The sequence below is a fragment of the Crinia signifera genome, chromosome 19, assembly GCF_055691185.1.
Source record: "Crinia signifera chromosome 19, ASM5569118v1, whole genome shotgun sequence".
Lineage (NCBI taxonomy): Eukaryota > Metazoa > Chordata > Amphibia > Anura > Myobatrachidae > Crinia > Crinia signifera.
In genome coordinates this window covers 42,562,998-42,590,683 of record NC_139226.1, presented here as the reverse complement: position 1 = coordinate 42,590,683, position 27,686 = coordinate 42,562,998, and the positions used below count along the sequence as shown (strand labels likewise).

The 27,686-nt window shown below is 44.6% G+C and overlaps 1 protein-coding gene and 2 long non-coding RNA genes across 6 annotated transcripts; all 3 read right to left on the bottom strand.

The window, feature by feature from the left end:
• Nucleotides 1–11,543: 11,543 nt before the first annotated feature.
• On the bottom strand, nt 11,544–13,517 carry LOC146041814 (uncharacterized). Its single transcript, XR_014463603.1, has 4 exons — nt 13,315–13,517; nt 13,056–13,185; nt 12,810–12,926; nt 11,544–12,001 (listed from the first exon to the last, which is right to left on the bottom strand). It is a non-coding gene; the product is annotated as an uncharacterized LOC146041814 (long non-coding RNA).
• A 924-nt stretch (nt 13,518–14,441) lies between these two features.
• LOC146041815 (uncharacterized) lies at nt 14,442–15,071 on the bottom strand. Its single transcript, XR_014463604.1, has 3 exons — nt 14,869–15,071; nt 14,610–14,739; nt 14,442–14,480 (listed from the first exon to the last, which is right to left on the bottom strand). It is a non-coding gene; the product is annotated as an uncharacterized LOC146041815 (long non-coding RNA).
• Nucleotides 15,072–15,477: 406 nt separating this feature from the next.
• Nucleotides 15,478–24,607, bottom strand: LOC146042458 (uncharacterized). Of its 4 annotated transcripts, XM_083162449.1 has the most exons (17): nt 23,740–24,607; nt 21,270–21,714; nt 20,947–21,021; nt 20,767–20,850; nt 20,580–20,666; nt 19,538–19,600; nt 19,376–19,456; nt 19,179–19,280; nt 17,432–19,064; nt 17,197–17,298; nt 16,941–17,104; nt 16,682–16,811; nt 16,423–16,552; nt 16,164–16,294; nt 15,905–16,034; nt 15,646–15,775; nt 15,478–15,516 (listed from the first exon to the last, which is right to left on the bottom strand). In XM_083162449.1, the coding sequence occupies exons 2-9, from the start codon at nt 21,697–21,699 to the stop codon at nt 17,473–17,475; spliced, it is 2,514 nt and encodes an 837-aa protein (XP_083018575.1). In that variant the 5' UTR covers nt 21,700–21,714; nt 23,740–24,607; the 3' UTR covers nt 15,478–15,516; nt 15,646–15,775; nt 15,905–16,034; nt 16,164–16,294; nt 16,423–16,552; nt 16,682–16,811; nt 16,941–17,104; nt 17,197–17,298; nt 17,432–17,472. The 4 variants fall into 4 exon arrangements, with proteins under 4 accessions (XP_083018575.1, XP_083018574.1, XP_083018576.1 ...); XM_083162448.1 differs by lacking the exon at nt 23,740–24,607 and having other exon boundaries at nt 21,270–21,882; XM_083162450.1 differs by lacking the exon at nt 23,740–24,607 and having other exon boundaries at nt 19,376–19,453; nt 21,270–21,882.
• Between the last annotated feature and the right edge of the window lie 3,079 nt (nt 24,608–27,686).

Here is a 27,686-nt window from a genome sequence, read left to right as displayed (position 1 = left end):
GAAGTAAGGAGGTGGCATCTTAGAAGTGCTACAACTACACCTGCAGTTTGCATTAAGTTGAACAAGGATGCCTCTCTCTAAACCACCCTTAATTTTGTGATAGACTCAGGGGTCCCCCCAGATGTTGGAGCCCCGAGGCGGCTGTCTAAAGCTGTCTAATGGTAGACCTGGCCCTGCATACTTCTATATGTTAAAATATTACAAAGACTATTACTCCTTAGTGAACTCACTGGTTAGTTGATCAATCATTGCAGCACTTGATGGTATGAACTTCAATTTTGGCAATGTTCAAATTAAAAAACGAATGTCCAAAGCTCACTCAGCAAAGTTGACATGGTGGCGTCGTAGTCGCCAAAAATAAGTAGACCATTACTTACCGTATTTGTCTATAAGCTCTCGATTCTAAAACAATTGTTACATGGATGCAGAGGGTTGACACCAAAATTCTGACTGCTCAACAGTGACAGGAGACCCGGCAGTGAAGCCAGACGAGTCTCCGAAGGCAGCTCAGCATATCCGGGAAAGAGTGATTAAAATGGGGTGGAGCTGGGTGGAATTAAAGGGTACTGTACTTGTATCTGGATCCTGGAATGGTACCTACAGATTGCCTTTGTACAATAAATGGTCCGTTTCATAATAATAACAGTTTGGACACTCAGGAGCAGTGGCGGCTATTACCTCATCGGAGGAGAGGGGCTGTGGAGATGCCCCCACCCTCCGGTGCCAGCACTGCTGGTCCGCGCAGGTCCCCTTCCCTGCCATCTCCATCTTCTTGTCCCGATCACCATGGCGGGACCGGCGCATGCCTCTTCGGTACTGCGCGTGCTTCAGGAACATACCCTTAGAATTGTATTGAAAGTCTTGGATCCGCGCATGTGCAGTATCATCCGTGGTAATGCGCATGTGCAGAACCTGTTTTTAGGGGCTGCCCCACATAGAGAGGCATCCTGGAGCGAGGGAATACCTCCCAATGGGACTGCCTTGAGTGACTGGCAGGTCGGACTTGCAATAGGAAGTCACTGCCAGTCACAGTGAACCCACACAGTGAAGTCACACAGATTGCATCTGGATTCATACAGGGGCACATTTTACCTGGGGGGCTGCAGCCCATAGATAAAAAACTGCCACTGCTCCGGACCCTTGTGATAAATGGTTCAGAATGCCACTTACAAGGTACTGCAAGGGTATCACAGTATACTGTATCATTCATTGCTGATGCGTTTCATTGTGTGTTACAATTTCATCAGAGCGTAATACAACCATACTGTTCATTTGTGTTTTTGAAATAAGCATATAATAATATCAAGCTTCAGTTTTTAAAACATGACAAATAAACCAATGCACTACAAAGACAAAGACTTTATAAAAACCTTAAATTAAAAAATAACATTTAAATATGAGAAAGGCAATTCTCTCATAATAATCATGCAATCACATATGACATTTCACATAATAAAACTCTGCTAAAAGCAGTTAGATATTTTTTTTTTTTTACAAGTAGAGCAGATTGAAAACTCATATCACCGTCATTAATGGAATTCAATACATTACTGAATAGTTCTTATGTAATTCTACTAATGTCTGTAATATTATTAGGAGTTCCGCTGTACTTTTTGTACTTTAATTCCTAAAATTTTATAAGTGATTATATCATTATTATGAGATTGTCTCTATTTTTTTCATTTAAGTTTTTATTTAAGATTTTTGCACAGTGCTAATTACATTTAATATATCACTCAGTAACACAAAACCAGCTTTGTATGGACTGAACACCTTTCAGCTCGTTTTGTCCTTCTAAGAAATATTTTGTCAGAAAGAGTGAACTAGAATAAGGGCCTCAGTTCCTGCTGGAGCCTGCTGAAAAATAGCCCTATATATATATATGTGTGTGTGTGTGTGTGTGTATAACTGTGAGTACTGTACATTCAACAATCCACTCCACTGGTTAAGCAATCAGGCTGTTAGTATTTCAATGTATCTGCTGGTATATACACTAATACCCCTTGCACATCGAAAATGCCGGCTCGCATCCGAGATTTGGACACGGTTCCGTCCCGCGAATGATCCAGCATTTGTGCTGCTTCCTCCCTATAGTGTGAATGGTTCACACTGCACAGCAACCCTGGTCTGACCCGAGATTAATCCTTCTTTTAACACAGGTCAGAATGCTGGGTTGCTGGACCTGGGTATTTTCAGAGGGCCCTCTCATACCGCATGTCATCCGACATCAATGAATGTATTGTAATGGACCTTTCATTTGTTGATGGTCAATGGTTGGTCATCACCCTTAAATATAATTGCAGCTCCTGTATTCTTCCTGCTGTAATATTTTAGCAGTAGAGGTGATGCAACCGCCAAGCATTTGTTGAAAAATTTAATATCCGTTTAGAAAGATAAATCTTTCCAGAACAGGATGAGATTTACTACATCTGGGATCCGATGTTATTAAGTTCCTGGTTCCTTGAAAAATAATTGCCCAGTGGAGAAATATATTTCTGCTTTTCTTCTAATAAGCAAAAGGAATGTACCTGTTCTAGGCTTTGTCTCTCCTCTGCTCAGATAGAAGAGGACAGTGACTTGAAATGTAATCTATTTTCTAATGACAAAAGTACATGTTCCAAAAGAGGAACAACAATATGATATATTTTACTATGAAACACAACATTTTTCTATTTTTGATAACTTCAAAGCTTATTGGTACAGTCGTGTTCAAAATGATATTACCAGCAGAGTTTGCACAGGCACTGGAATATACAGTAGAAACATTAGGAGAAGGAGTGGACAAATGGAAGCCAGATGGTACTACTGTAATTAAGGGATGGTATCAAAATGCAGGCAGCCACAATCCCTACATTCAAACTGCCACAGATTCTGATGAGTGTGTTAATCCTAACCCTAACCCACCTCTCTCCGGCAACCTAACCATAACCTCCCGCAGGCTAACCCTATCACCTCCCTAAAACTAATCTTAACTGTCCTCTCCCACAGCCTCACTTTAAGCAAAACCTCCTGCAGCCTAACTATAACTGTCTCATTCCACAGCCAAACCCTAACCCTACCTTAGTGACCCCTTTAGTGATCAACCCTAACAATAACCTTAACCCTAACGTTGAACCTTTGGGAGCTTTCGAAATTCTCACTGTCAGGATCCCGACTGCCTTTACTCAGTAAGGTCCAAGTCCAGAATTTACATACAAGAGTTCCATTGTTTAAAACATACACACTCACCCAGAAGTTGTGAGACATTTTCTTGGGTAGCCTATTGAACCTCTGGAAAAAGTAGGTGGACCACATCCCTGGCCAGCTGCATCTCCTGTCTGGGTAAATATCTAATGCTCAGGGGAGGGGTGTGGTACCACTGGGTTCATAAACAAAATGTAAGAGAGGGGCTTGTGGTGCCAATCAATCATCACAGACCACTGTTCAGTCCTCATAAGAGAAGTGAGGCTTCTGGGCATGTTCAAGGGAACTAAAGAAGTGGTGCCCTATGCACAAATGTCAATATCACATCACAGGCAAACCCCCCTTTACATTAGAACCATCCTTTTGCATTAAATTTAAATTTTTCTGGTGCCCATCGCGTACTTTATAGGAAGTCCCACACTGCTACCAACGGTTTCCATAGGCTTCTGCAAACAATTATCACCATTGTATAGGCACGGGGTTGGAGTGGACCACAGGGGAACCATCGTGGGCCCCAATGCCCGTGAGCCTATCTGTTCCTCTAGGGATCAGGTTCCATACTCTATCTGAGTGCACTTGAATTATACATTGTACATATGTTACATTATAATGCACAGGACTATGGTGTATTTTGTGTAGTGAATTGCTGTTATTAATGCACTAGCAGTGCTTACTACATATATTTTTATCAATGGGCCCAGGCCTTGTACACTAATAGCTAAATAGCTCTGTGGTGGCTGGCCACACCAACATTTGATTCCCTCAACAGGCCCTTCTTGTCCCAGTCCAACAATACATAGGCAATGTTGTCAGTGTTGCTCCCCACATTTTGACCAACATGAAATAATAGGAAACTTGCAAAAAGGTGACATTAATATTCTGTACCGGAACAATTCATTGCACGTTCCAACTCTGTCTATGGCTCTGTCCCCCTTCCCACATCAGGACACTGGGCATACCTCCCAACATTTCAAAATGGCCTGTCCAGACCCTCACACGCTCCAGGAAAGGGAGTATGGCCTTCTGCAAAGGGTGTGTGGCTTTGCGGCAATACCACGGTTGCGAGGCCCCGCCCCCATTTTCATCACTGTGTGGGGCAAGGCCAGCGCACTGTGAGCTTCTGGCCACTCCCCCTGTCCCTGTGCCTAGATGCTGTGCAAAAGCGGACAGCATCTATTCCTCGCTGCTCTGCTAGCCAATGCCTCCCTCAAGGCCAGCAATTATATTCTTAAATATTGCTAATATGTGCTGCTGTGAACATTCGGATGATTTCTCTTGTTCCGTCTGTAATTAATTTAAACTAGGAACCACAAGGACGAGCAGGAGATCAAATACATAAAACGAACCGCCGTATGATTTAATGGCAGCTATAGCAAGTAGCTATATGATTCAAGGTTTCCTTTATAAACACTAATCATTGTGTACAGACGGATGATAGCACAGCCCCTTTGGTTATCATGTTGTGCAATTTATCATTATTCCTCTTTAAACCTTCAACACAAACCACAGAGCCTGTACTTTGTGGTTGGGAATCTGCAGAACAACTGCAGCCCAGTGACAAGTTATAGTCTGACTAGAATACATTACGAGAGGCCATCATGTGTATTATGCAATTTCCACTAAGTATCATTCAACAGACAGTGCTTTATAGTTTAGATAGCTTATATGAAACCCAGCCAAGATATTAGCAACTTACTGGCAATCAATTTATAGTGGATTTTATGATTGCAGAGTCTGCACCATCGTGTTGTGGTGCATACAAACTCACAGTGATTATTTTATGGACAATGCGGTAGATGGAAGTGTGGGCCGGGTTTCACCAATGTGTTATTGTTGTGTTTGAGTTGTCCACACATTTGTCTGGAAATCCACCATACTGCTGGGCAGTGTTCTTATATAATGTCTTCAATAAATTTCAGAATTAGAGTTATACTTACCTACACTCCTGGAAGGTTTGGGAGCCTCGGTTTTTTGAGTAGTCCCCTGGTTCGAGGGAATCTCCCGCATTTTGTTTCCTTCCTAGTGATGTTGGCAGGATGTGGAAATGATGTGCGCGGTCCCTTGTCTTTTGCTTCTAATTCATCATCATTAGGGCAGTACGGATGGTGTAATGGTTAGCAGTACTGACTCACGGCACTGAGGTCACGGGTTCGATTCCCACCATGGCCCTAACTGTGCTTACGTGGGTTTCCTCTGGGTATTCCCTCGCCATGTCCCTAACTGTGCGGAGTTGTTATATTTTCCCCCTACTTGCATGGGTTTCCTCCGGGTACTCCAGTTTCCGCCACAATCCAAAAATATACTGTTGGCTAATTGGCTCCAACAAATTAACCCTAGTATGTCTGTGTGGGCGTGTACATGTGCTAGGGAATATGGATCGTAAGCTCCACTGGGGCAGGGACTGTTGTGAATGTTCAAAAATGATCTGTAAAGCGCTGCAGAATATGTGTGCGTTATATAAAAAAAAGTTAATAATAATAATCATCGTGTTTATCACCCTCAAGTGTTTAGTTTCGGATTGGGTTTTTGGTTTGGTTAAAAAACTTAAAAAAAAAAAAAAAACCGCTAAAATCATATAGTTTTAGCAACCCAAATTCTGATTTAATTCTAAATTCTGAACTGTGGGAAGAATCAAACGGGGATAGGTTGAAATTGGATCTACTGGATAGATTCTGCAAGATTTTATGTGTGGTTCAAAACCACCAAATTTGGGTGGAATTCCGGAGAACCGAACTGCACATCTCTAGACATAATACCACGACAATTGCATATCTACCTGCAGGGTGTGGTGATAAAATGGCAATAATGTAATTAGCCCTGCCCCCAAGGTGGTCAGCATCATCTGCTCCTCATTTATCTCCCATAGACAAAAAACTTAGATTTTGAAAGTATCATTAGAGTTTTTACCCTGTTATGCTTCTTTTCTGGTGTGAAAGTGTATTATATCTGTGCATAGAAGCCTAGGTACATGGCAATATACTTTATATTCAATTGGAGTTATACAGGGCCAAGCATAGGTAAGTCAAGTACAGTAATGGTGTGTTTATTCAAATGTGGACTAAGTAGATCTGTGCAAAGGCGCAGACGGGATACGGGCGTTTTAGCGAACGACATCACATCGAATTCATTTACATCGAACTCATTTCACCGAATCAAAACACATCGACATTTACATCACATCGAACAAACATACATCGAAATGCATTCTACTTCGAACATAACTTTATCGAACACCACAATACACCGAACACATAACTTACCGATTTATGTAATGTCGAACACGGGGTTTTTCGATTGCTATCAACTCGAACACGGGTTTTTTCGATTGCTATGAACTCGAAAATTATTACATCGAAAAACCTAACTAGAAATTTCTAACTTCGATAACATTTATATCGATACTATTTACATCGAATACATTTAACGCGAATATTTAACTATCGATGTCATTGTGTAGAAATTAATTACTTCGATTGACATTTGATAGAAGCAATTTACATCGAACAGATTTAAGTCGATTACCAATTACTTCGATTGACATTTGATAGAAGCAATTTACATCGAACAGATTTAAGTCGATTACCTCATTTTTCGATAGCCTTTTTATCGAAGCAAACAGCTTCGATCATTATCTTTTCGAACAACAATACGTCGAACATCATATCGACAATCACTCTTGCATTGTGCAGACCTGCCCCCTCTCCCACCGTGGATCACAACCGCCACATTCAGCTGTCTCTGTGCCCTGCCCAAAATTACACAGCAAATTACACAGCCCCCCGCCTATGCAGACGGCAAGTTCCATCTTGCGCCCTTCCGTCAAATGTCCGCACTGACCTTTGAACCACAAGTCCCACAATGACCTGCCAATGTTCTGCCCTGCACTCCCTCTCCTATTACCCCTCACCCATCATAGTCTATACCCTGTTGGTGGGCACCCTCCCCCCATAAATCCGCACTGTCCAAACTGGCACAACCCCCCCGTCTGTGCAGACGGCAAGATCCGTGTAGCGCCCTGCCTGCCAATGTTCTGCCCTGAATTCCCTCTCCTATTACCCCTCACCCATCATAGTCTATACCCTGTTGGTGGGCACCCTCCCCCCATAAATCCGCACTGTCCAAACTGGCACAACCCCCCCCGTCTGTGCAGACGGCAAGATCCGTGTAGCGCCCTGCCTTCTAACGTCTGCATTTACCGTGGCACCACAAGTCCCACAATGACCTGCCAATGTTCTGCCCTGCACTCCCTCACCTATTACCCCCTCACCCATCATAGTCTATACCCTGTTGGTGGGCACCCTCCCCCCATAAATCCGCACTGTTCAAACTGGCACAACCCCCCCCCCGTCTGTGCAGACGGCAAGATCCGTGTAGCGCCCTGCCTGCCAATGTTCTGCCCTGAACTCCCTCTCCTATTACCCCTCACCCATCATAGTCTATACCCTGTTGGTGGGCACCCTCCCCCCATAAATCCGCACTGTTCAAACTGGCACAACCCCCCCCCCGTCTGTGCAGACGGCAAGATCCGTGTAGCGCCCTGCCTTCTAACGTCTGCATTTACCGTGGCACCACAAGTCCCACAATGACCTGCCAATGTTCTGCCCTGCACTCCCTCACCTATTACCCCCTCACCCATCATAGTCTATACCCTGTTGGTGGGCACCCTCCCCCCATAAATCCGCACTGTCCAAACTGGCACAACCCCCCCGTCTGTGCAGACGGCAAGATCAGTGTAGCGCCCTGCCTGCCAATGTTCTGCCCTGAACTCCCTCTCCTATTACCCCTCACCCATCATAGTCTATACCCTGTTGGTGGGCACCCTCCCCCCATAAATCCGCACTGTTCAAACTGGCACAACCCCCCCCCCCGTCTGTGCAGACGGCAAGATCCGTGTAGCGCCCTGCCTTCTAACGTCTGCATTTACCGTGGCACCACAAGTCCCACAATGACCTGCCAATGTTCTGCCCTGCACTCCCTCTCCTATTACCCCTCACCCATCATAGTCTATACCCTGTTGGTGGGCACCCTCCCCCCATAAATCCGCACTGTTCAAACTGGCACAACCCCCCCCCGTCTGTGCAGACGGCAAGATCCGTGTAGCGCCCTGCCTTCTAACGTCTGCATTTACCGTGGCACCACAAGTCCCACAATGACCTGCCAATGTTCTGCCCTGAACTCCCTCTCCTATTACCCCTCACCCATCATAGTCTATACCCTGTTGGTGGGCACCCTCCCCCCATAAATCCGCACTGTTCAAACTGGCACAACCCCCCCCCCCCGTCTGTGCAGACGGCAAGATCCGTGTAGCGCCCTGCCTTCTAACGTCTGCATTTACCGTGGCACCACAAGTCCCACAATGACCTGCCAATGTTCTGCCCTGCACTCCCTCTCCTATTACCCCTCACCCATCATAGTCTATACCCTGTTGGTGGGCACCCTCCCCCCATAAATCCGCACTGTTCAAACTGGCACAACCCCCCCCCGTCTGTGCAGACAGCAAGATCCGTGTAGCGCCCTGCCTTCTAACGTCTGCATTTACCGTGGCACCACAAGTCCCACAATGACCTGCCAATGTTCTGCCCTGAACTCCCTCTCCTATTACCCCTCACCCATCATAGTCTATACCCTGTTGGTGGGCACCCTCCCCCCATAAATCCGCACTGTTCAAACTGGCACAACCCCCCCCCCGTCTGTGCAGACGGCAAGATCCGTGTAGCGCCCTGCCTTCTAACGTCTGCATTTACCGTGGCACCACAAGTCCCACAATGACCTGCTAGTGTTGCAGCCTTGAGTTGTCAGCGCCCATTTCCATGCTGGCATCGATACCCGCATTCTCACCCCTTAAATATATTTTTGGAATTTATGACTGGCATCATCACTCAACCATGTTTCACCCTCATTTGCCCATCCAAATGATAGGCATTAATTTTTCCTATAATTTTACAAAATATCATAACATTATGCGTTCCTGTACACGTGTTAATGGCTAATGCCAATCCATCCCACTTCTTTTTAAACCAGCCCACTTTTTGAATTGAAAGGTTTTAATTGGATAACTTTTGTTAATCCTATCTCTAAAGAGTAACGCCCATTTTCAAGACAATAAAAGTAGCCACCTAACCTGTCCCCGCATCATAATTGAACTTTAGTGTCAATTATTCCTTGTTGTACGCTACAGCTACAGCTATTTCTTCGAAGATGGCAGAGGAAGCGACTTCATCAGCAGCAGCATCAACATCAGCACCATCGACATCTGCTGAATCAATGCCGGCATTTACCTTCGTACCTTCACAGAGAGGAGGACTGCTACTGAACATCAATGGATATCTTATGTCTAAGAAGGGTAAGGCGCCTTGATTGCCCAGCCGAGCCCACCACCCTGGATGACATCAGTTTTCCTCACGATTTGCAATACATCGGGGAAACGAAGTTTTTGCTAAAGGACTGTACTGTTGCTAATGATCGGGTACTCTTATTCAGTACGGAACAAAACTTGAGGAAGCTCCATGAAGCTCAGTATTGGGTTATGGATGGAACTTTTAAAACATGCCCCACTTTATTTAGACAGATATATTCCATCCATGCAGTGGTTGGGACTGAGGACACCTCCAAACGCTTTTTGCCACTTGTCTATGGTCTTTTAAGTAGCAAGAATGAGGATTGCTACCAGCAATTTTTAGAAGCCCTGCAAGACGTTGGTAATGACCTGGATATTCCCTTTGCCCCAAGCTATATCATGACGGATTTTGAACGTGCAGCAATCCGAGCTTCGCAATCTGTTTTTCCCTCAAGTACTCACAAGTGCTGCCTATTTCATCTAGCACAAAACGTTTGGAGAAAGATCCAAGCAAGTCGACTTGTAAATGAATATGGGACCGATTATGGACTTCATTTGAAATTAAAACACCTGCAAGCACTTGCGTTTTTACCCCCGGATGACATTCCAGCAGCATTTGAGCTAGTGAAAGCTGAAATGCCAGAGAGTGCCTCATCTGTGTTAACCTACTTTGAGGAAACTTATGTTTTGGGCCGTGTAAGATCTGGCACAAGAAGCCATATCCGCTCACCACCTCTTTATCCACCAGAGCTATGGTCTATATATGATCCAATGTCTGTTGGAATACCGCGGACACAAAACAAGTTGGAGGGTTGGCATAGGCGATGGAATATCCTTCTGGGTGAGAAGAAGTTTGGCGTCTACAAGCTGGTCACTTTTTTACACAAGGAACAGAAAGTGACAGCCAGTTTAATCAGCAAAGTGGTCCTCAATGTCCCAAAAACTCCCCCCAGAAAAGAGTTGAAAGAGAGAGAAGCTTCAATTCGGCGGATTTTTGATCAGTATGGCACCATGAATGTCATGGAGTACCTGGGCGCAATAGCGCATCACTTGGCATTATCGTGAAGGCTTCACTTTGGAATTAATGTTTTTTCCCTAACTTTTGTGTATCAAGTTCAAGTTCAAACCGCCCACATTTTTTTTTTTAATTTTTGAATATAAAAAGGGAGTGCCACTACATTGCCTTCATCCGATTTGTGGTAAGTAAACCATTTAATTCTCAAAGTATAGGCCTTTCCAAACTATGGCCCTCTACATGTTTTGAAAGTACATTTCCCATCCTGCCTCCCCACATTTTGGCTATAATGGAATGCTATAACTCTGGCAAGGCATGCTGGTATGTGTAGTTCCACAACAGGTTGAGGGTCATAGTTACCCTAATGTACTGTTTCACATATATTCTTGCATTAATCGTTTTCTCCCAATCTAATTTATGACAAGATTATAACTTGAAGTTTCATTATGTGTCATTACCTTTTAGCAGGAGTCATCAAACTATGGCCCTACAGATGTTGTGAAAGTACAAGTCCTTTGATGCCTTGCCACAGTTTTGCTGTTCAGCAATGCTAAAACTATGGCAAGGCATGCTGGGAATGTGTAGTTACACCACATCTGGAGGGCCAGTTTCCGGATGCCTGGTTTAGGTGTACTTGGGACAAGATGACTTGAGTGTCCACACACTAAATGTGATGTAGATATTTTTATAAAATCTATGTCAAACATGCACTGTAAGCCTTGTTTTGAACAGATTTTAAAAAGAGCTAAATCACATACAGTGTGTGGACACGCAAGTCATCTTAAGTTATATGGAATGAAAATTGACCTGCATATATGTCCTTTACAAATTGTCACATTTACCACATGTTTTCATCCGTGCATCAACGACATATCAGATTACATATAATAGATGTAAAAAAAAATAATTAGGGTAAAGGTAATTGCCAAACTTACTTATTTTTTTCTAAAGTACAGAAAATACACTCACTGGAAAATTGATTTAGATAATTTTATTTTAAGTGCTAAATACAGATCATAACAAACAATACCATGATATATATCACCCAAAAAACGACTTTAACACAATACATATAAATATCTAAAAATATAGATCGAGCAAGATTTGCACATAGGCTATATTTTGTCAAATTTCCTTTTACTATTGACATTGCTATATTTTCCGATCAATTAAATACTTTTATTAGATATTTATCAACATCCAAAATATAATACTTTGACATTTTTATTTTTCATTATGTAACTCACATGATACATGTTTAATATGTTACTCATAGTATTTTCCTAGTGATATTATTTAATAGTACTATAAATAAAAATTAGAAATATAACATCCATATTACATTCAAAACATCAAAAAACAGAATCAAAATAATCTGGTATTCAAATACAATTTATACTATATATACTGCATCACAGCTGTATTCATTCTTCTTTTCCTTTGTAATTTCTTCTGTCTTTTATGCACTGAAATAAAAAAAAAGGATTTAATTACATCATGAACTTGCACACTCCACATCCAGCACTACACAACCCTAACAATGTTGTTTAAAAATTTTGAAATATTTTATCTGCAGAACATTAGATCACACAACATTGTACATTGTGAAAGAGGGCCTTATTCTCTACTCTGACAAAGTACTTTCTAAAGGGCAATTGTGTCACCTCAAAATTTTTTGATTACTGAATTGCAGAGTTTTGATTTTTTATCTGTTTGTGCATGCAAAATACTGCCTTGAAATACTGCCTTCTTTATTTTCACACTGCAGTATAGGTCAGACTTTGAATTAAAACCACACCCATATCCATTACTTTTAACATATTACATCTACCCCACCTGCATAGGATCTGCTTTTGTACATGAAACCATTGTCAGCAGTTTTGGACTTGAATAAGGCCTACATGCACAGAAGTATTGTTCTCCCCTGCATTACACACCTTAATGTATTGGTGTTTAATAACTAATTTTTAAAATGAACAATCGTCAGATTTAGAACAGTGCACTGATTTTTTAGAAATCTGTGCATATTAAGAATACATTCATTATCGACTCACTAGACCAAAAAAAGAATATCATTTATTTAAATATAGGTGGGGCATCTCCAAATTGTCTTTCTAGAGGTACAATTTTAAGATTTAATGTGCCCTTGTTCATATTAAGGACATTTAGGGCCTCAGCTCACTTTTTGCAAGGTCGATGTGATGTTTTGTAATGAAGGTCAACTTACACATTTCATTTCCCTTTCTCCTAGCACCTTCTCTTCCCAAGTTTTACCTTTGTACACTTTTGTGCCAACGGCATCTACATTATACCGAACTGTTTTTGTCTGAAGGATGCTACCATCGGATTCTTCGCCGCCGGTGTCTTCATGCAGGATGGACTCCTTGTAGCCTGCCCCCACCACAAAAAAAAGATAAGTAAACACATGTTAATATTTGCATTCCTGTGCTTTCTTACACCCTCCCTCCTCCCCCGTTCCCTATGCTTAACCCCTCTTTGCTTTCCCCGCTAGAAACTTACCCTAGGTTGCACACTTCATAGCCCTATGCCAGCCTCCTCATGGTCTTGTGCTCTTTGTCATCTCAGGCTGGACCCTTTCGTCTGGATTCTTCGCCGCCGGTGTCTTCATGCAGGATGGACTCCTTGTAGCCTGCCCCCACCACAAAAAAAAGATAAGTAAACACATGTTAATATTTGCATTCCTGTGCTTTCTTACACCCTCCCTCCTCCCCCGTTCCCTATGCTTAACCCCTCTTTGCTTTCCCCGCTAGAAACTTACCCTAGGTTGCACACTTCATAGCCCTATGCCAGCCTCCTCATGGTCTTGTGCTCTTTGTCATCTCAGGCTGGACCCTTTCGTCTGGATTCTTCGCCGCCGGTGTCTTCATGCAGGATGGACTCCTTGTAGCCTGCCCCCACCACAAAAAAAAGATAAGTAAACACATGTTAATATTTGCATTCCTGTGCTTTCTTACACCCTCCCTCCTCCCCCGTTCCCTATGCTTAACCCCTCTTTGCTTTCCCCGCTAGAAACTTACCCTAGGTTGCACACTTCATAGCCCTATGCCAGCCTCCTCATGGTCTTGTGCTCTTTGTCATCTCAGGCTGGACCCTTTCGTCTGGATTCTTCGCCGCCGGTGTCTTCATGCAGGATGGACTCCTTGTAGCCTGCCCCCACCACAAAAAAAAGATAAGTAAACACATGTTAATATTTGCATTCCTGTGCTTTCTTACACCCTCCCTCCTCCCCCGTTCCCTATGCTTAACCCCTCTTTGCTTTCCCCGCTAGAAACTTACCCTAGGTTGCACACTTCATAGCCCTATGCCAGCCTCCTCATGGTCTTGTGCTCTTTGTCATCTCAGGCTGGACCCTTTCGTCTGGATTCTTCGCCGCCGGTGTCTTCATGCAGGATGGACTCCTTGTAGCCTGCCCCCACCACAAAAAAAAGATAAGTAAACACATGTTAATATTTGCATTCCTGTGCTTTCTTACACCCTCCCTCCTCCCCCGTTCCCTATGCTTAACCCCTCTTTGCTTTCCCCGCTAGAAACTTACCCTAGGTTGCACACTTCATAGCCCTATGCCAGCCTCCTCATGGTCTTGTGCTCTTTGTCATCTCAGGCTGGACCCTTTCGTCTGGATTCTTCGCCGCCGGTGTCTTCATGCAGGATGGACTCCTTGTAGCCTGCCCCCACCACAAAAAAAAGATAAGTAAACACATGTTAATATTTGCATTCCTGTGCTTTCTTACACCCTCCCTCCTCCCCCGTTCCCTATGCTTAACCCCTCTTTGCTTTCCCCGCTAGAAACTTACCCTAGGTTGCACACTTCATAGCCCTATGCCAGCCTCCTCATGGTCTTGTGCTCTTTGTCATCTCAGGCTGGACCCTTTCGTCTGGATTCTTCGCCGCCGGTGTCTTCATGCAGGATGGACTCCTTGTAGCCTGCCCCCACCACAAAAAAAAGATAAGTAAACACATGTTAATATTTGCATTCCTGTGCTTTCTTACACCCTCCCTCCTCCCCCGTTCCCTATGCTTAACCCCTCTTTGCTTTCCCCGCTAGAAACTTACCCTAGGTTGCACACTTCATAGCCCTATGCCAGCCTCCTCATGGTCTTGTGCTCTTTGTCATCTCAGGCTGGACCCTTTCGTCTGGATTCTTCGCCGCCGGTGTCTTCATGCAGGATGGACTCCTTGTAGCCTGCCCCCACCACAAAAAAAAGATAAGTAAACACATGTTAATATTTGCATTCCTGTGCTTTCTTACACCCTCCCTCCTCCCCCGTTCCCTATGCTTAACCCCTCTTTGCTTTCCCCGCTAGAAACTTACCCTAGGTTGCACACTTCATAGCCCTATGCCAGCCTCCTCATGGTCTTGTGCTCTTTGTCATCTCAGGCTGGACCCTTTCGTCTGGATTCTTCGCCGCCGGTGTCTTCATGCAGGATGGACTCCTTGTAGCCTGCCCCCACCACAAAAAAAAGATAAGTAAACACATGTTAATATTTGCATTCCTGTGCTTTCTTACACCCTCCCTCCTCCCCCGTTCCCTATGCTTAACCCCTCTTTGCTTTCCCCGCTAGAAACTTACCCTAGGTTGCACACTTCATAGCCCTATGCCAGCCTCCTCATGGTCTTGTGCTCTTTGTCATCTCAGGCTGGACCCTTTCGTCTGGATTCTTCGCCGCCGGTGTCTTCATGCAGGATGGACTCCTTGTAGCCTGCCCCCACCACAAAAAAAAGATAAGTAAACACATGTTAATATTTGCATTCCTGTGCTTTCTTACACCCTCCCTCCTCCCCCGTTCCCTATGCTTAACCCCTCTTTGCTTTCCCCGCTAGAAACTTACCCTAGGTTGCACACTTCATAGCCCTATGCCAGCCTCCTCATGGTCTTGTGCTCTTTGTCATCTCAGGCTGGACCCTTTCGTCTGGATTCTTCGCCGCCGGTGTCTTCATGCAGGATGGACTCCTTGTAGCCTGCCCCCAACACAAAAAAAAGATAAGTAAACACATGTTAATATTTGCATTCCTGTGCTTTCTTACACCCTCCCTCCTCCCCCGTTCCCTATGCTTAACCCCTCTTTGCTTTCCCCGCTAGAAACTTACCCTAGGTTGCACACTTCATAGCCCTATGCCAGCCTCCTCATGGTCTTGTGCTCTTTGTCATCTCAGGCTGGACCCTTTCGTCTGGATTCTTCGCCGCCGGTGTCTTCATGCAGGATGGACTCCTTGTAGCCTGCCCCCACCACAAAAAAAAGATAAGTAAACACATGTTAATATTTGCATTCCTGTGCTTTCTTACACCCTCCCTCCTCCCCCGTTCCCTATGCTTAACCCCTCTTTGCTTTCCCCGCTAGAAACTTACCCTAGGTTGCACACTTCATAGCCCTATGCCAGCCTCCTCATGGTCTTGTGCTCTTTGTCATCTCAGGCTGGACCCTTTCGTCTGGATTCTTCGCCGCCGGTGTCTTCATGCAGGATGGACTCCTTGTAGCCTGCCCCCACCACAAAAAAAAGATAAGTAAACACATGTTAATATTTGCATTCCTGTGCTTTCTTACACCCTCCCTCCTCCCCCGTTCCCTATGCTTAACCCCTCTTTGCTTTCCCCGCTAGAAACTTACCCTAGGTTGCACACTTCATAGCCCTATGCCAGCCTCCTCATGGTCTTGTGCTCTTTGTCATCTCAGGCTGGACCCTTTCGTCTGGATTCTTCGCCGCCGGTGTCTTCATGCAGGATGGACTCCTTGTAGCCCTCCCCCACCACAAAAAAAAGATAAGTAAACACATGTTAATATTTGCATTCCTGTGCTTTCTTACACCCTCCCTCCTCCCCCGTTCCCTATGCTTAACCCCTCTTTGCTTTCCCCGCTAGAAACTTACCCTAGGTTGCACACTTCATAGCCCTATGCCAGCCTCCTCATGGTCTTGTGCTCTTTGTCATCTCAGGCTGGACCCTTTCGTCTGGATTCTTCGCCGCCGGTGTCTTCATGCAGGATGGACTCCTTGTAGCCTGCCCCCACCACAAAAAAAAGATAAGTAAACACATGTTAATATTTGCATTCCTGTGCTTTCTTACACCCTCCCTCCTCCCCCGTTCCCTATGCTTAACCCCTCTTTGCTTTCCCCGCTAGAAACTTACCCTAGGTTGCACACTTCATAGCCCTATTCCAGCCTCCTCATGGTCTTGTGCTCTTTGTGATCTCAGGCTGGACCCTTTCGTCTGGATTCTTCGCCGCCGGTGTCTTCATGCAGGATGGACTCCTTGTAGCCTGCCCCCACCACAAAAAAAAGATAAGTAAACACATGTTAATATTTGCATTCCTGTGCTTTCTTACACCCTCCCTCCTCCCCCGTTCCCTATGCTTAACCCCTCTTTGCTTTCCCCGCTAGAAACTTACCCTAGGTTGCACACTTCATAGCCCTATGCCAGCCTCCTCATGGTCTTGTGCTCTTTGTCATCTCAGGCTGGACCCTTTCGTCTGGATTCTTCGCCGCCGGTGTCTTCATGCAGGATGGACTCTTCAGTGTGGCAGAGGTGCAGAGCAAGTTTGAACGTTGTTTCCTGAAAGACAGAAGGTGAGTTAGGGACGCATGTTACAAACCTTTCCTTTGCTCTTGTGTGGCCTGAGTCATCCCAGTGATGCTGCAACTCACCCCCTGCCGCCTCACTGGAAAGCTTTACGCCGGAATGCCTTCTTCTCTGTGCAGACTGGACACCCTGGAAGCTTGACGATTTTGCTTTCTTCTTTTCTATATCTGTGTAATTTATAACCGTATTAGTAAATTGATTGTATTACCTGTAACACATAATAGTTTAGATATGTATATATGTCTACCTTTACGTATCTATATTTTTGAAGATGAAGTTTGTGTGAGTGTGAAAAATTACCTTTCGTTCACGCTGTGTCTAATTAGGGCTTTTCCAAGACGCTACTTTGGGCCTCTGCCCTCCTGGTCCTCAGGGGCTCTGGCCGCCTGGTCCTCAGGGGCTCTGGCCACCTGGTCCTCAGGGGCTCTGGCCGCCTGGTCCTCAGGGGCTCTGGCCGCCTGGTCCTCAGGGGCTCTGGCCGACTTCTCCTTCTCTCTGGGTCTGGCCGACTTCTCCTTCTCTCTGGGTCTGGCCGACTTCTTCTCGCTGGGTCTGGCCGACTTCTTCTCGCTGGGTCTGGCCGCCTTCTCCTTCTCTTTGGGTCTGGCCGCCTGCTCCTTCTCTCTGGGTCTGGACGCCTTCTCCTTCTCTCTGTGTCTGGCCGCCTGCTCCTTCACTCTGGGTCTGGCCGCCTGCTCCTTCTCTCTGGGTCTGCGGTGCTTCACCTTTGGAGATGTTTTCACAGGCTGCTCCTGCAGATGTCCTTTGAGCTGCTGTCCATGAATCACTCTCCCTGCAAGCTCTTTGCTTCTTTGGACAGCCATCTCTGTTTCCATTCTTGGAGACATGGTTGCTTGGGGGATTCTGCGAACCTTGTCCTTTGGGCCTCTGATCACAGTTTGTTCCTCTGCACTTGTGTCCACCATCTGGTGCTGTGTTGTCTGGCGACTTTGCTTTGATGTGACCAACATCTCCATCAGGCACATGCTTGCCTGCTGTTCCTGGTATGTCATGTCCGTTTCCTCTTTCTGCTGGGCTATGACTTCCTCTCTCTCTCTTTGCAGTCTCTCTTGATTTTCTGTTGTTGCTCTTGTCCACATTTCTTCTGTGTGCTGTTCTTGCCTCTCCTTCTCAGCTCTGGCCAGCTGTGTCTTCTCTGCTCTTACACGCTCAGCCTCTGTGATTCTGGCACGCTCTGCCTCTTCTGCTCTGACACGCTGTGCCGCTTGCTCTGCTCTTTCCTTCTGCTCTTCCTCCACTATCCTTTGACGTTCCAGTTGAAGAGCTCGCTCCCAAAGTCGTGTGTCATGTGGTTCAGATTGCCTTGACTGTGTTTTTGATCCACCCTGATCCATTGTACCTTGACTGTGGTGTCTTCGCTGGTATGCCCTTTCAGCTTCCTCTTGCCGAGCCAACCATTCTGGATCGATTGTTGTGGAGGATGGTGTGGTTTGCTGTAGAGCTTGAAGTCGTGGAGCTGAAGATCTTCTTTCTTCTGTCATCAGCTGAAGTGTAGTACATATCATGCTGGTGTTGGCATTGGACTGCTGCTGCCACATAAGAATACACTGGAGAGTCTGCTGCATGTGTTGCATGTCGACAGCATGGTTGGCTTGGAATTCAACGAGTTGAGAACTCATCTGTTGGAGAGAGACCGGTCCTTCCCTCGATGCATTCTGTGCTGTGGTCATGTCATCAACCTTCTGATTCAATGTCTGTAGGAGTGCAACAACTGAAGCATTTGATGACACAACTTCTTTGAAGGATTGAAGAATCGCTGCCATTGCCTCAGCTTGCTGATTGATGCTCGCATTCATCTGATTGATGCTCTGTTCAATCTTGTCAAATCGAAGAGCATTCCGTTCTGCATCTTCAGTTCTTCTTTCCTCCAATAGCTTCATAGCCTCTAGAATTGGTGACTGCTGCGACGAATCTATAATATCCCAAAAAAATTCAAGTTAAGTGTGTGTAAAGATAAACCAAAAAACAAAGTCTTGACATTTATTTTTTTTAACAGATTTGCCATAATTATATGCAAGATGCAGACCTTCCAGTGGATGTTCCAGGGGGGAATGTGGATTTTGCCTTTCGATGTCTTGGGACGCTGTCTGAAGCTGAGGAACAGTTCCTCTTGAGTCCAGTGGTGTGACTATAAATCAGAGGAAATTGATAAATAAATATCTGGACAAAGTAGAACAGGAAAATGTAGTAGCTTTTGTTCTAGCGATTACTAGCAAGGCTTACCAGTGAGGTCCAGTGTGTCTGCTGCATTTCTTTCCTGCGTTGTTCCAAATGACACTTTTCTTTTTGATTTTTCAACGGCTGCTGGTACATTTACCAAATAAGTTAATCTAGCCAATATGCACTAAAATTACTTTATAAAAACATAAAAAGTAGTTTACCCACCTCTCTCGAATGTCTGCGAGGTGATCTGCGACGCGGTTGGTGTTGTGGAAACCATTGGTGAACCTGAATATAAAAAAAAGGAAAGGCAATTAAAAAAATGCTTTTTACAATTGACACATAAACAAAAGTTATACTCTTCAATATTACTAATCTGTTTTGATTGATGCTAATTAAATAAAGTATTACTTTACAGAATGTGGTGAAGGACAAAGATATTTGAGAGACGATAACAAACTAATAACACAAGCACCAAAGCAGGACATACATACAGATAAAACATCCCGTTACCTAATTGATGTTGGACACATAGCTGTATATATACCAAAGGGCTAGGTATGGTACATAGGTTTGGTGGAATATGACATTGCCATTTGGACGTTTACGACAGTTCAATGAAAATAAAGTGTGCAGGACATGTAAGGTCATATAAGTTATCACCGTTGAAACATGTGGCTGGGTGGAGGAGAGATGACAGTATTCACCTTGATCAAGAGGTATATTGATGTATGAACATACTAGATTTTAAAAGTTGTTAGCACGGAAAGTAGAAATGGACCATGTTTGGGCTTATATTTTTGGGTCAATTGTAAAGAATTGAATGCTGTTACAGCCTATAATGTTGATTTTTTTTGCGGGCCATATTAAATGCAAAAAACAAGCAGCAGGGCTTAGATTTAACAATTACCACTTGATTCAGGTCATAGAAGTGATATAGGATACAAATGGAGGATTTGGGTTCAATACGGTTAAGTGTTGTACATGTAGCCCTTATTTTGCTAAATGTTTGAATAAAGCGCTAAGAAAACGTCCTTAAGGATACACTGTTTTGGTGAAGTAATGCGCATATTGTTGCTTAAGGATCACAACGTAATATTAGAAGAACTCATGTTATCGTTGAATACAAGCCACATTATTTGTAGTTCAGTAAAGACGGAATGCAGTGCAGGCGCTAGTTGAATTTTACTTTGGGATGTAACAGAAATGTGTTGTATTTCAGTAAAAAATAGAAAATTTGAGCACCAAATTAAATAACATTTTTCACCTGCATGTGAACTTTTCCTATGCTTGCGCGGCGTGGGATCCTTTTCCGGGGTGGTGTCTTCCAATGTGGAGTCGGTTGCAGATCCTTCTGAGAAAGTAATGTAAGCATATATTAATAAGCATATCTAATCATTTAGAATAACAGTGCTTCATCAACAATATAAATTTTTTCATATAGCGTGCTTCACCTGTGTGTGTTTTTCTGTATCTCTTCGGCTGCTTTCTTTGCTTGAATGCCGCTGCATCTTCATCCATTTGCTCTGCTGCTGATCCTTAGGAAAAAAAGGGGAAACATAACAAATTACTTAATATAGCTTGAATATAGTAGATGCCTATATCAAATGTTGTGTTAATGTAGCATTGCAAACCTTTGTGTGATTTCGTGGACTTCTGAGGCGTAGTTTGCTTCGGTGTCTTCTTTGGCGTAGGAGTCTTTGTTGAAACTGGAGAAATGATAAATTACAGTTAGAAACATAGGATATTGCAATTGGATTTTATCTCTACAGAGAAGCAGCGCATGGTCAAAATTTTCTTTTTGGATCAACAGTACATCTAATAATTGAAAAAGTTAGAAATATTTTCCAAAAAGCATAATGCGCGCACATATGTACATTACTTGTGCGGCAGACATAGAGAGTCCATAAGGTTCAAACATTAAGATTCAGACTTGAATATGCACAATATACTATACCTTCTACACTGGTTGATGGCCTTTCTTCGGGGTTGTCCTTCACGAATTCTTCGATCTTCTTCTCCCAAACCTTCTGTAGCTTCTGTCCTCTGCGCATCTTATCAATGGTGGCTCTTCTGCTGTCACGCCACCTCTTCTTGCAGCTTTCTTCAGTTCGTTGGCATATCCCGATGTGGCTGACTGCATGTGAAATTTCTTCCCACGTTGTGCTCGGCAATCTTGCTTGGGAACTCCTGGCATCTGTACCTAACTGAAGCATAAAGTGGTGGATTACCTGAGTGATGAGGGTTTCCGTTTCTGCATCAGTGAAGTTGGGTCCTCGGTTCACGATTTCTTCTCCGGAGTCAACTTCTTTGTCTGTATGTGATCGTTGCCTCGGGTCTTCTACCTGTGAAGAGAGAGAAAGGCGCCTTCTTTCTTCCTGAGACATTTCTATAATAAGAATCTGAAATGATAAAAAAAAGGATTAGCAAATAAAGGATTATTTTATTAATATAGAGATAGAAAGAACATTGATATATTTTATATATTTAAAGTTTTTTGGTAGTCTGCGCACTGTCCTCTCTTGTGCGGTGCTAGCTGCTTCACTGCCCGGTTGACCGTTCCGGGTCGGTTAATGACTTGCAAAAAAAGGGTTTTTTTTTGATTGTAGCGCTCCGCTCCTTGGGTGTGGGGTGTGTGGCTGATCCGAGAAATAGAATAGCCGCAGTAAATGTGACATGATCATGTCACATTTACTGCGGCTATTCTATTTCTAGGATCAGCCACACACCCCACACCCAAGGAGCGGTGCGCTACAATAAAAAAAAACCCCTTTTTTTGCAAATATTTTATATAGTGACCGGCTGTTTGTCCTGTCTTACATCACTTGAAGCACACTAGCAATGCAAAAAATGAAACCATCAAAGCACTTCTTATCATGCCATACAGAAGACATTTGTAAATTAAAAACAAAAAAAAAACAAAGCAGGCCTCAACAACATCCTGTCTGCATGGGTGACTGACAAGTGGGGATGACTGCAGAAGGAGGCGGGTGTCAACATGGCTGACTTTGGCAGCCATGTTGACACCCGCCTCTTTGTCCTGTCATGCTGACTTACATCACTTGAAGCACACTAGCAATGCAAAAAATGAAACCATCAAAGCACTTCTTATCATGCCATACAGAAGACATTTTGAAATTAAAAACAAAAAAAAAACAAAGCAGGCCTCAACAACATCCTGTCTGCATGGGTGACTGACAAGTGGGGATGACTGCAGAAGGAGGCGGGTGTCAACATGGCTGACTTTGGCAGCCATGTTGACACCCGCCTCTTTGTCCTGTCATGCTGACTTACATCACTTGAAGCACACTAGCAATGCAAAAAATGAAACCATCAAAGCACTTCTTATCATGCCATACAGAAGACATTTTGAAATTAAAAACAAAAAAAAAACAAAGCAGGCCTCAACAACATCCTGTCTGCATGGGTGACTGACAAGTGGGGATGACTGCAGAAGGAGGCGGGTGTCAACATGGCTGACTTTGGCAGCCATGTTGACACCCGCCTCTTTGTCCTGTCATGCTGACTTACATCACTTGAAGCACACTAGCAATGCAAAAAATGAAACCATCAAAGCACTTCTTATCATGCCATACAGAAGACATTTGTAAATTAAAAACAAAAAAAAAACAAAGCAGGCCTCAACAACATCCTGTCTGCATGGGTGACTGACAAGTGGGGATGACTGCAGAAGGAGGCGGGTGTCAACATGGCTGACTTTGGCAGCCATGTTGACACCCGCCTCTTTGTCCTGTCATGCTGACTTACATCACTTGAAGCACACTAGCAATGCAAAAAATGAAACCATCAAAGCACTTCTTATCATGCCATACAGAAGACATTTGGAAATTAAAAACAAAAAAAAAACAAAGCAGGCCCCTCAACAACATCCTGTCTGTATGGGTGACTGACAAGTGGGGATGACTGCAGAAGGAGGCGGGTGTCAACATGGCTAGACAGAAAGTCAGCCATGGTGACAACTGCATGATTTAACAGTCATGTTCACTCCCAACAGCAGTTTCTAAGCAGCAAGCCTTACACTGAAAATCCAGACGCCAAACATCAACATAACGGTCCAAATTAACCAACAAACAATACATTATAGAAAATGCTGAGAAAACTGTAGTAATGTAATGAGGTTAAACCCCGATAATATGCCCGTGCACTAGGGATGAAGTTTAAACATGCATGGTTAGTGACGGTGTATGTGGTGTCACCCCGGGTACCCTGTGGTGTTGGGGAAAAGGAGGGGTGTCGCTAAAAATAACAAATATATTAGTGGGGGAAGGGGGGTACGGCGTGGTAAATGGCGAATCCCCGTGGTGTAATGGGGATGTTTTAAACAGGTGTAGTGGAGTGCGGTGACCTCTATAATCTAGTGTCAATGGGTAGAGAGGAGGAAGAGAGAGACAGAGTTCAGCACTTACACTCAGAAGAATGAATCCACCGGTCAGGGTACAACGGGTCTCCCGCTGTGCAGATGGGTGTCCTCCGCGTAGTCCGGTCACTCCTCCCAACTCCTTCCAGTCGTCTTCAAAACAATGTTCAGCTGACGATAGCGCTCCTCCAGGAGTTGGAAAGCCAAAGTACGCAAGCCAATTATATGAGAAAGCAGCCAAACTAACACAGCCAGGCAGCAAGCTCAACAAAATGGCGACTAAGCACGGGAGGTTCAGGGTTTATAAAGTGTAAAAAGTGCGGGAAACAATAGCTCCCCCTTCATCATAACATTGCTATGTATTAATTGGACATCTTATTGTCAGCACATTATACTGAGAGCATGCTGATTTGATGATTTAAAAAATGCATTAAGAACCCTTACGTGACTGGCGCAGTATGATGGCGGGAAAAAGTGGGATGTTTGTTGCTTGTTTATGAAGTCCTGTCCGGAAACAACACTATGTAACAATATCACATGTTTCACAAAGGTTAAACACACACCTGCCAACTGATAAAAAAAAAATGACATAGAAAAAAAAACATTGGTAGATGGAATCGCAAGCGTAAGGGCAAGACATTATGGAACATGTAGTTCTACAAATAAACACTATGGTCCAATAACCATCTATACACAGTGCTTTGGGGGCCATATAAACATTAACTATGGTGTAACTAGTAATGGGTGTTTTAGGGTGCTTGCTCGTGGCGTGTATAGTGGGTGCAGCTAGGGAGACGGAGGGACCACTAATAGAGACTGTGGTGATGGGTGAGGGGGTAATAGGAGAGGGAGTTCAGGGCAGAACATTGGCAGGTCATTGTGGGACTTGTGGTGCCACGGTAAATGCAGACGTTAGAAGGCAGGGCGCTACACGGATCTTGCCGTCTGCACAGACGGGGGGGTTGTGCCAGTTTGGACAGTGCGGATTTATGGGGGGAGGGTGCCCACCAACAGGGTATAGACTATGATGGGTGAGGGGTAATAGGAGAGGGAGTTCAGGGCAGAACATTGGCAGGTCATTGTGGGACTTGTGGTGCCACGGTAAATGCAGACGTTAGAAGGCAGGGCGCTACACTGATCTTGCCGTCTGCACAGACGGGGGGTTGTGCCAGTTTGGACAGTGCGGATTTATGGGGGGAGAGTGCCCACCAAGAGGGTATAGACTATGATGGGTGAGGGGGTAATAGGAGAGGGAGTTCAGGGCAGAACATTGGCAGGTCATTGTGGGACTTGTGGTGCCACGGTAAATGCAGACGTTAGAAGGCAGGGCGCTACACTGATCTTGCCGTCTGCACAGACGGGGGGTTGTGCCAGTTTGGACAGTGCGGATTTATGGGGGGAGAGTGCCCACCAAGAGGGTATAGACTATGATGGGTGAGGGGGTAATAGGAGAGGGAGTTCAGGGCAGAACATTGGCAGGTCATTGTGGGACTTGTGGTGCCACGGTAAATGCAGACGTTAGAAGGCAGGGCGCTACACGGATCTTGCCGTCTGCACAGACGGGGGGGTTGTGCCAGTTTGGACAGTGCGGATTTATGGGGGGAGGGTGCCCACCAACAGGGTATAGACTATGATGGGTGAGGGGTAATAGGAGAGGGAGTTCAGGGCAGAACATTGGCAGGTCATTGTGGGACTTGTGGTGCCACGGTAAATGCAGACGTTAGAAGGCAGGGCGCTACACTGATCTTGCCGTCTGCACAGACGGGGGGTTGTGCCAGTTTGGACAGTGCGGATTTATGGGGGGAGGGTGCCCACCAAGAGGGTATAGACTATGATGGGTGAGGGGGTAATAGGAGAGGGAGTTCAGGGCAGAACATTGGCAGGTCATTGTGGGACTTGTGGTGCCACGGTAAATGCAGACGTTAGAAGGCAGGGCGCTACACTGATCTTGCCGTCTGCACAGACGGGGGGTTGTGCCAGTTTGGACAGTGCGGATTTATGGGGGGAGAGTGCCCACCAAGAGGGTATAGACTATGATGGGTGAGGGGGTAATAGGAGAGGGAGTTCAGGGCAGAACATTGGCAGGTCATTGTGGGACTTGTGGTGCCACGGTAAATGCAGACGTTAGAAGGCAGGGCGCTACACTGATCTTGCCGTCTGCACAGACGGGGGGTTGTGCCAGTTTGGACAGTGCGGATTTATGGGGGGAGAGTGCCCACCAAGAGGGTATAGACTATGATGGGTGAGGGGGTAATAGGAGAGGGAGTTCAGGGCAGAACATTGGCAGGTCATTGTGGGACTTGTGGTGCCACGGTAAATGCAGACGTTAGAAGGCAGGGCGCTACACGGATCTTGCCGTCTGCACAGACGGGGGGTTGGGCCAGTTTGGACAGTGCGGATTTAGACGGGTAGAACATTATGGGTGCAGGTCTGGGGTGAGGGTGCCCACCAAAAGGGTATTGACAATGATGAGTGAGGGTGTAATGTGTGTAAATTAGATTTAAAACCTTTCGATTGAACTCTTTTCGATATAACAATGTATCGATGTAACGATAGTCGACTTAGTTATTTTCGGTATATTTGTGTCGATGTAATGTAAATTCTTGCATTTACCGTTCGATATTGAATTTTTCGATAACAATGTGTTCGATATAATATTTTTCGAACACTATGCTATCGAAGTAAAATTACTTCTACATTGTACACGTCGATCAATTATTAACTTCGATAAATTGAGTAGTCTACATTACAACGGTCGACAACTTTAATGTTCGACCTTAAAAGTTCGACATAGAGACAATTCGACCTGTAACCGTTCGATATTTTAAACATTCGATCTACCATGCTTCGAAATTTATTGGTTCGATTACATGCTACGTTCGATGTATACACATTCGACAAAACTATCCTATCGAACTAACGGGGTCGACATAAATACACTCGAATTTGTGTTCATCGGCAAAACGATCCCATTCCGCGCAGACACATATGCACCTGCCAGGATATTATTATTATTTATTAGCAGTTTCTTATATAGCACACACATATTCTGCAGCGCTTTACAGAGAATATTTGACCATTCACATCAGTCCCTGTCCCAGTGGAGCTTACAATCTATATTCCCTACCACATATACATGCACACAGAAATTCTAGGGTTAATTTTGTTGGGAGCCAATTAGCCTACCAGTATATTTTTGGGAGGAAACCGGAGTACCCAGAGGAAACCCACACAAGTACGGGGAGAATATACAAACTCCGCACAGTTAGAGCCATGGTGGGTATTGAACTCATGACCTCAGTGCTGTGAGGCAGTAATGCTAACCATTACACCATCCATGCTGTCCATAGGATATGTAAAAGATGATGATGATGATGATATGATGATGATGATGATGATGATGATGAACAACAACAGCCAATTCTGGTTGACTGATTACATCTGAACCCCTTCTATGAGCAGGGCTGCTGAGAGGGGGAGTGGGTACTAATTACTTGAGGTTGCTGGAGGGGTCCTGGTCCTGGCCCTGGTCTGACCCCCTTCTCCCTCCTTCCCTCCCAGGCAGCAGCACACACTTCTACAGCATGTGCTGTGCTGAAAGCAGCTCAGCATGAGTGTCTCACTGACAGCACATGCTGTAGGTGTGTGAAGCTGCTGCTGAGTCGGACAATAACACCCCCCCCCCCCTCGACTTTATAGTTTTATTCACCCCGTCTAAAGATTTTAGAGGTGTGGCCTAATCACGTGGGGGGGTCACGCCCCCACATTTTACCAGGGCCCGCATACCTCTCGATGGCCCTATCTGAGTAGTATATAAATAATTTGTGTGATTACTATATTATAAAAATTGCAGCTATCTATTGCATTCAGATCACAATTTGATTATTTTTTAAGTGCCTGCCAACATAATTCTATGTATTTCAATAGCACTTTTATTATGTATTTGTGTCTGTATTTATTGTTAGATTTGGAGATGTACGCCAATCCCAATGTTTT

Coding starts and splice junctions, on each gene's coding strand:
- LOC146042458 (XM_083162449.1), bottom strand. CDS start 21,699: ATGTCTCAGGAAGAAAGAAGGCGCCTTTCTCTCTCTTCACAGGTAGAA. Junction 20,667..20,766: donor ATACAGAAAAACACACACAG/GTGAAGCACGCT, acceptor TTACTTTCTCAG/AAGGATCTGCAACCGACTCC. Junction 19,457..19,537: donor CTCGCAGACATTCGAGAGAG/GTGGGTAAACTA, acceptor TAAATGTACCAG/CAGCCGTTGAAAAATCAAAA.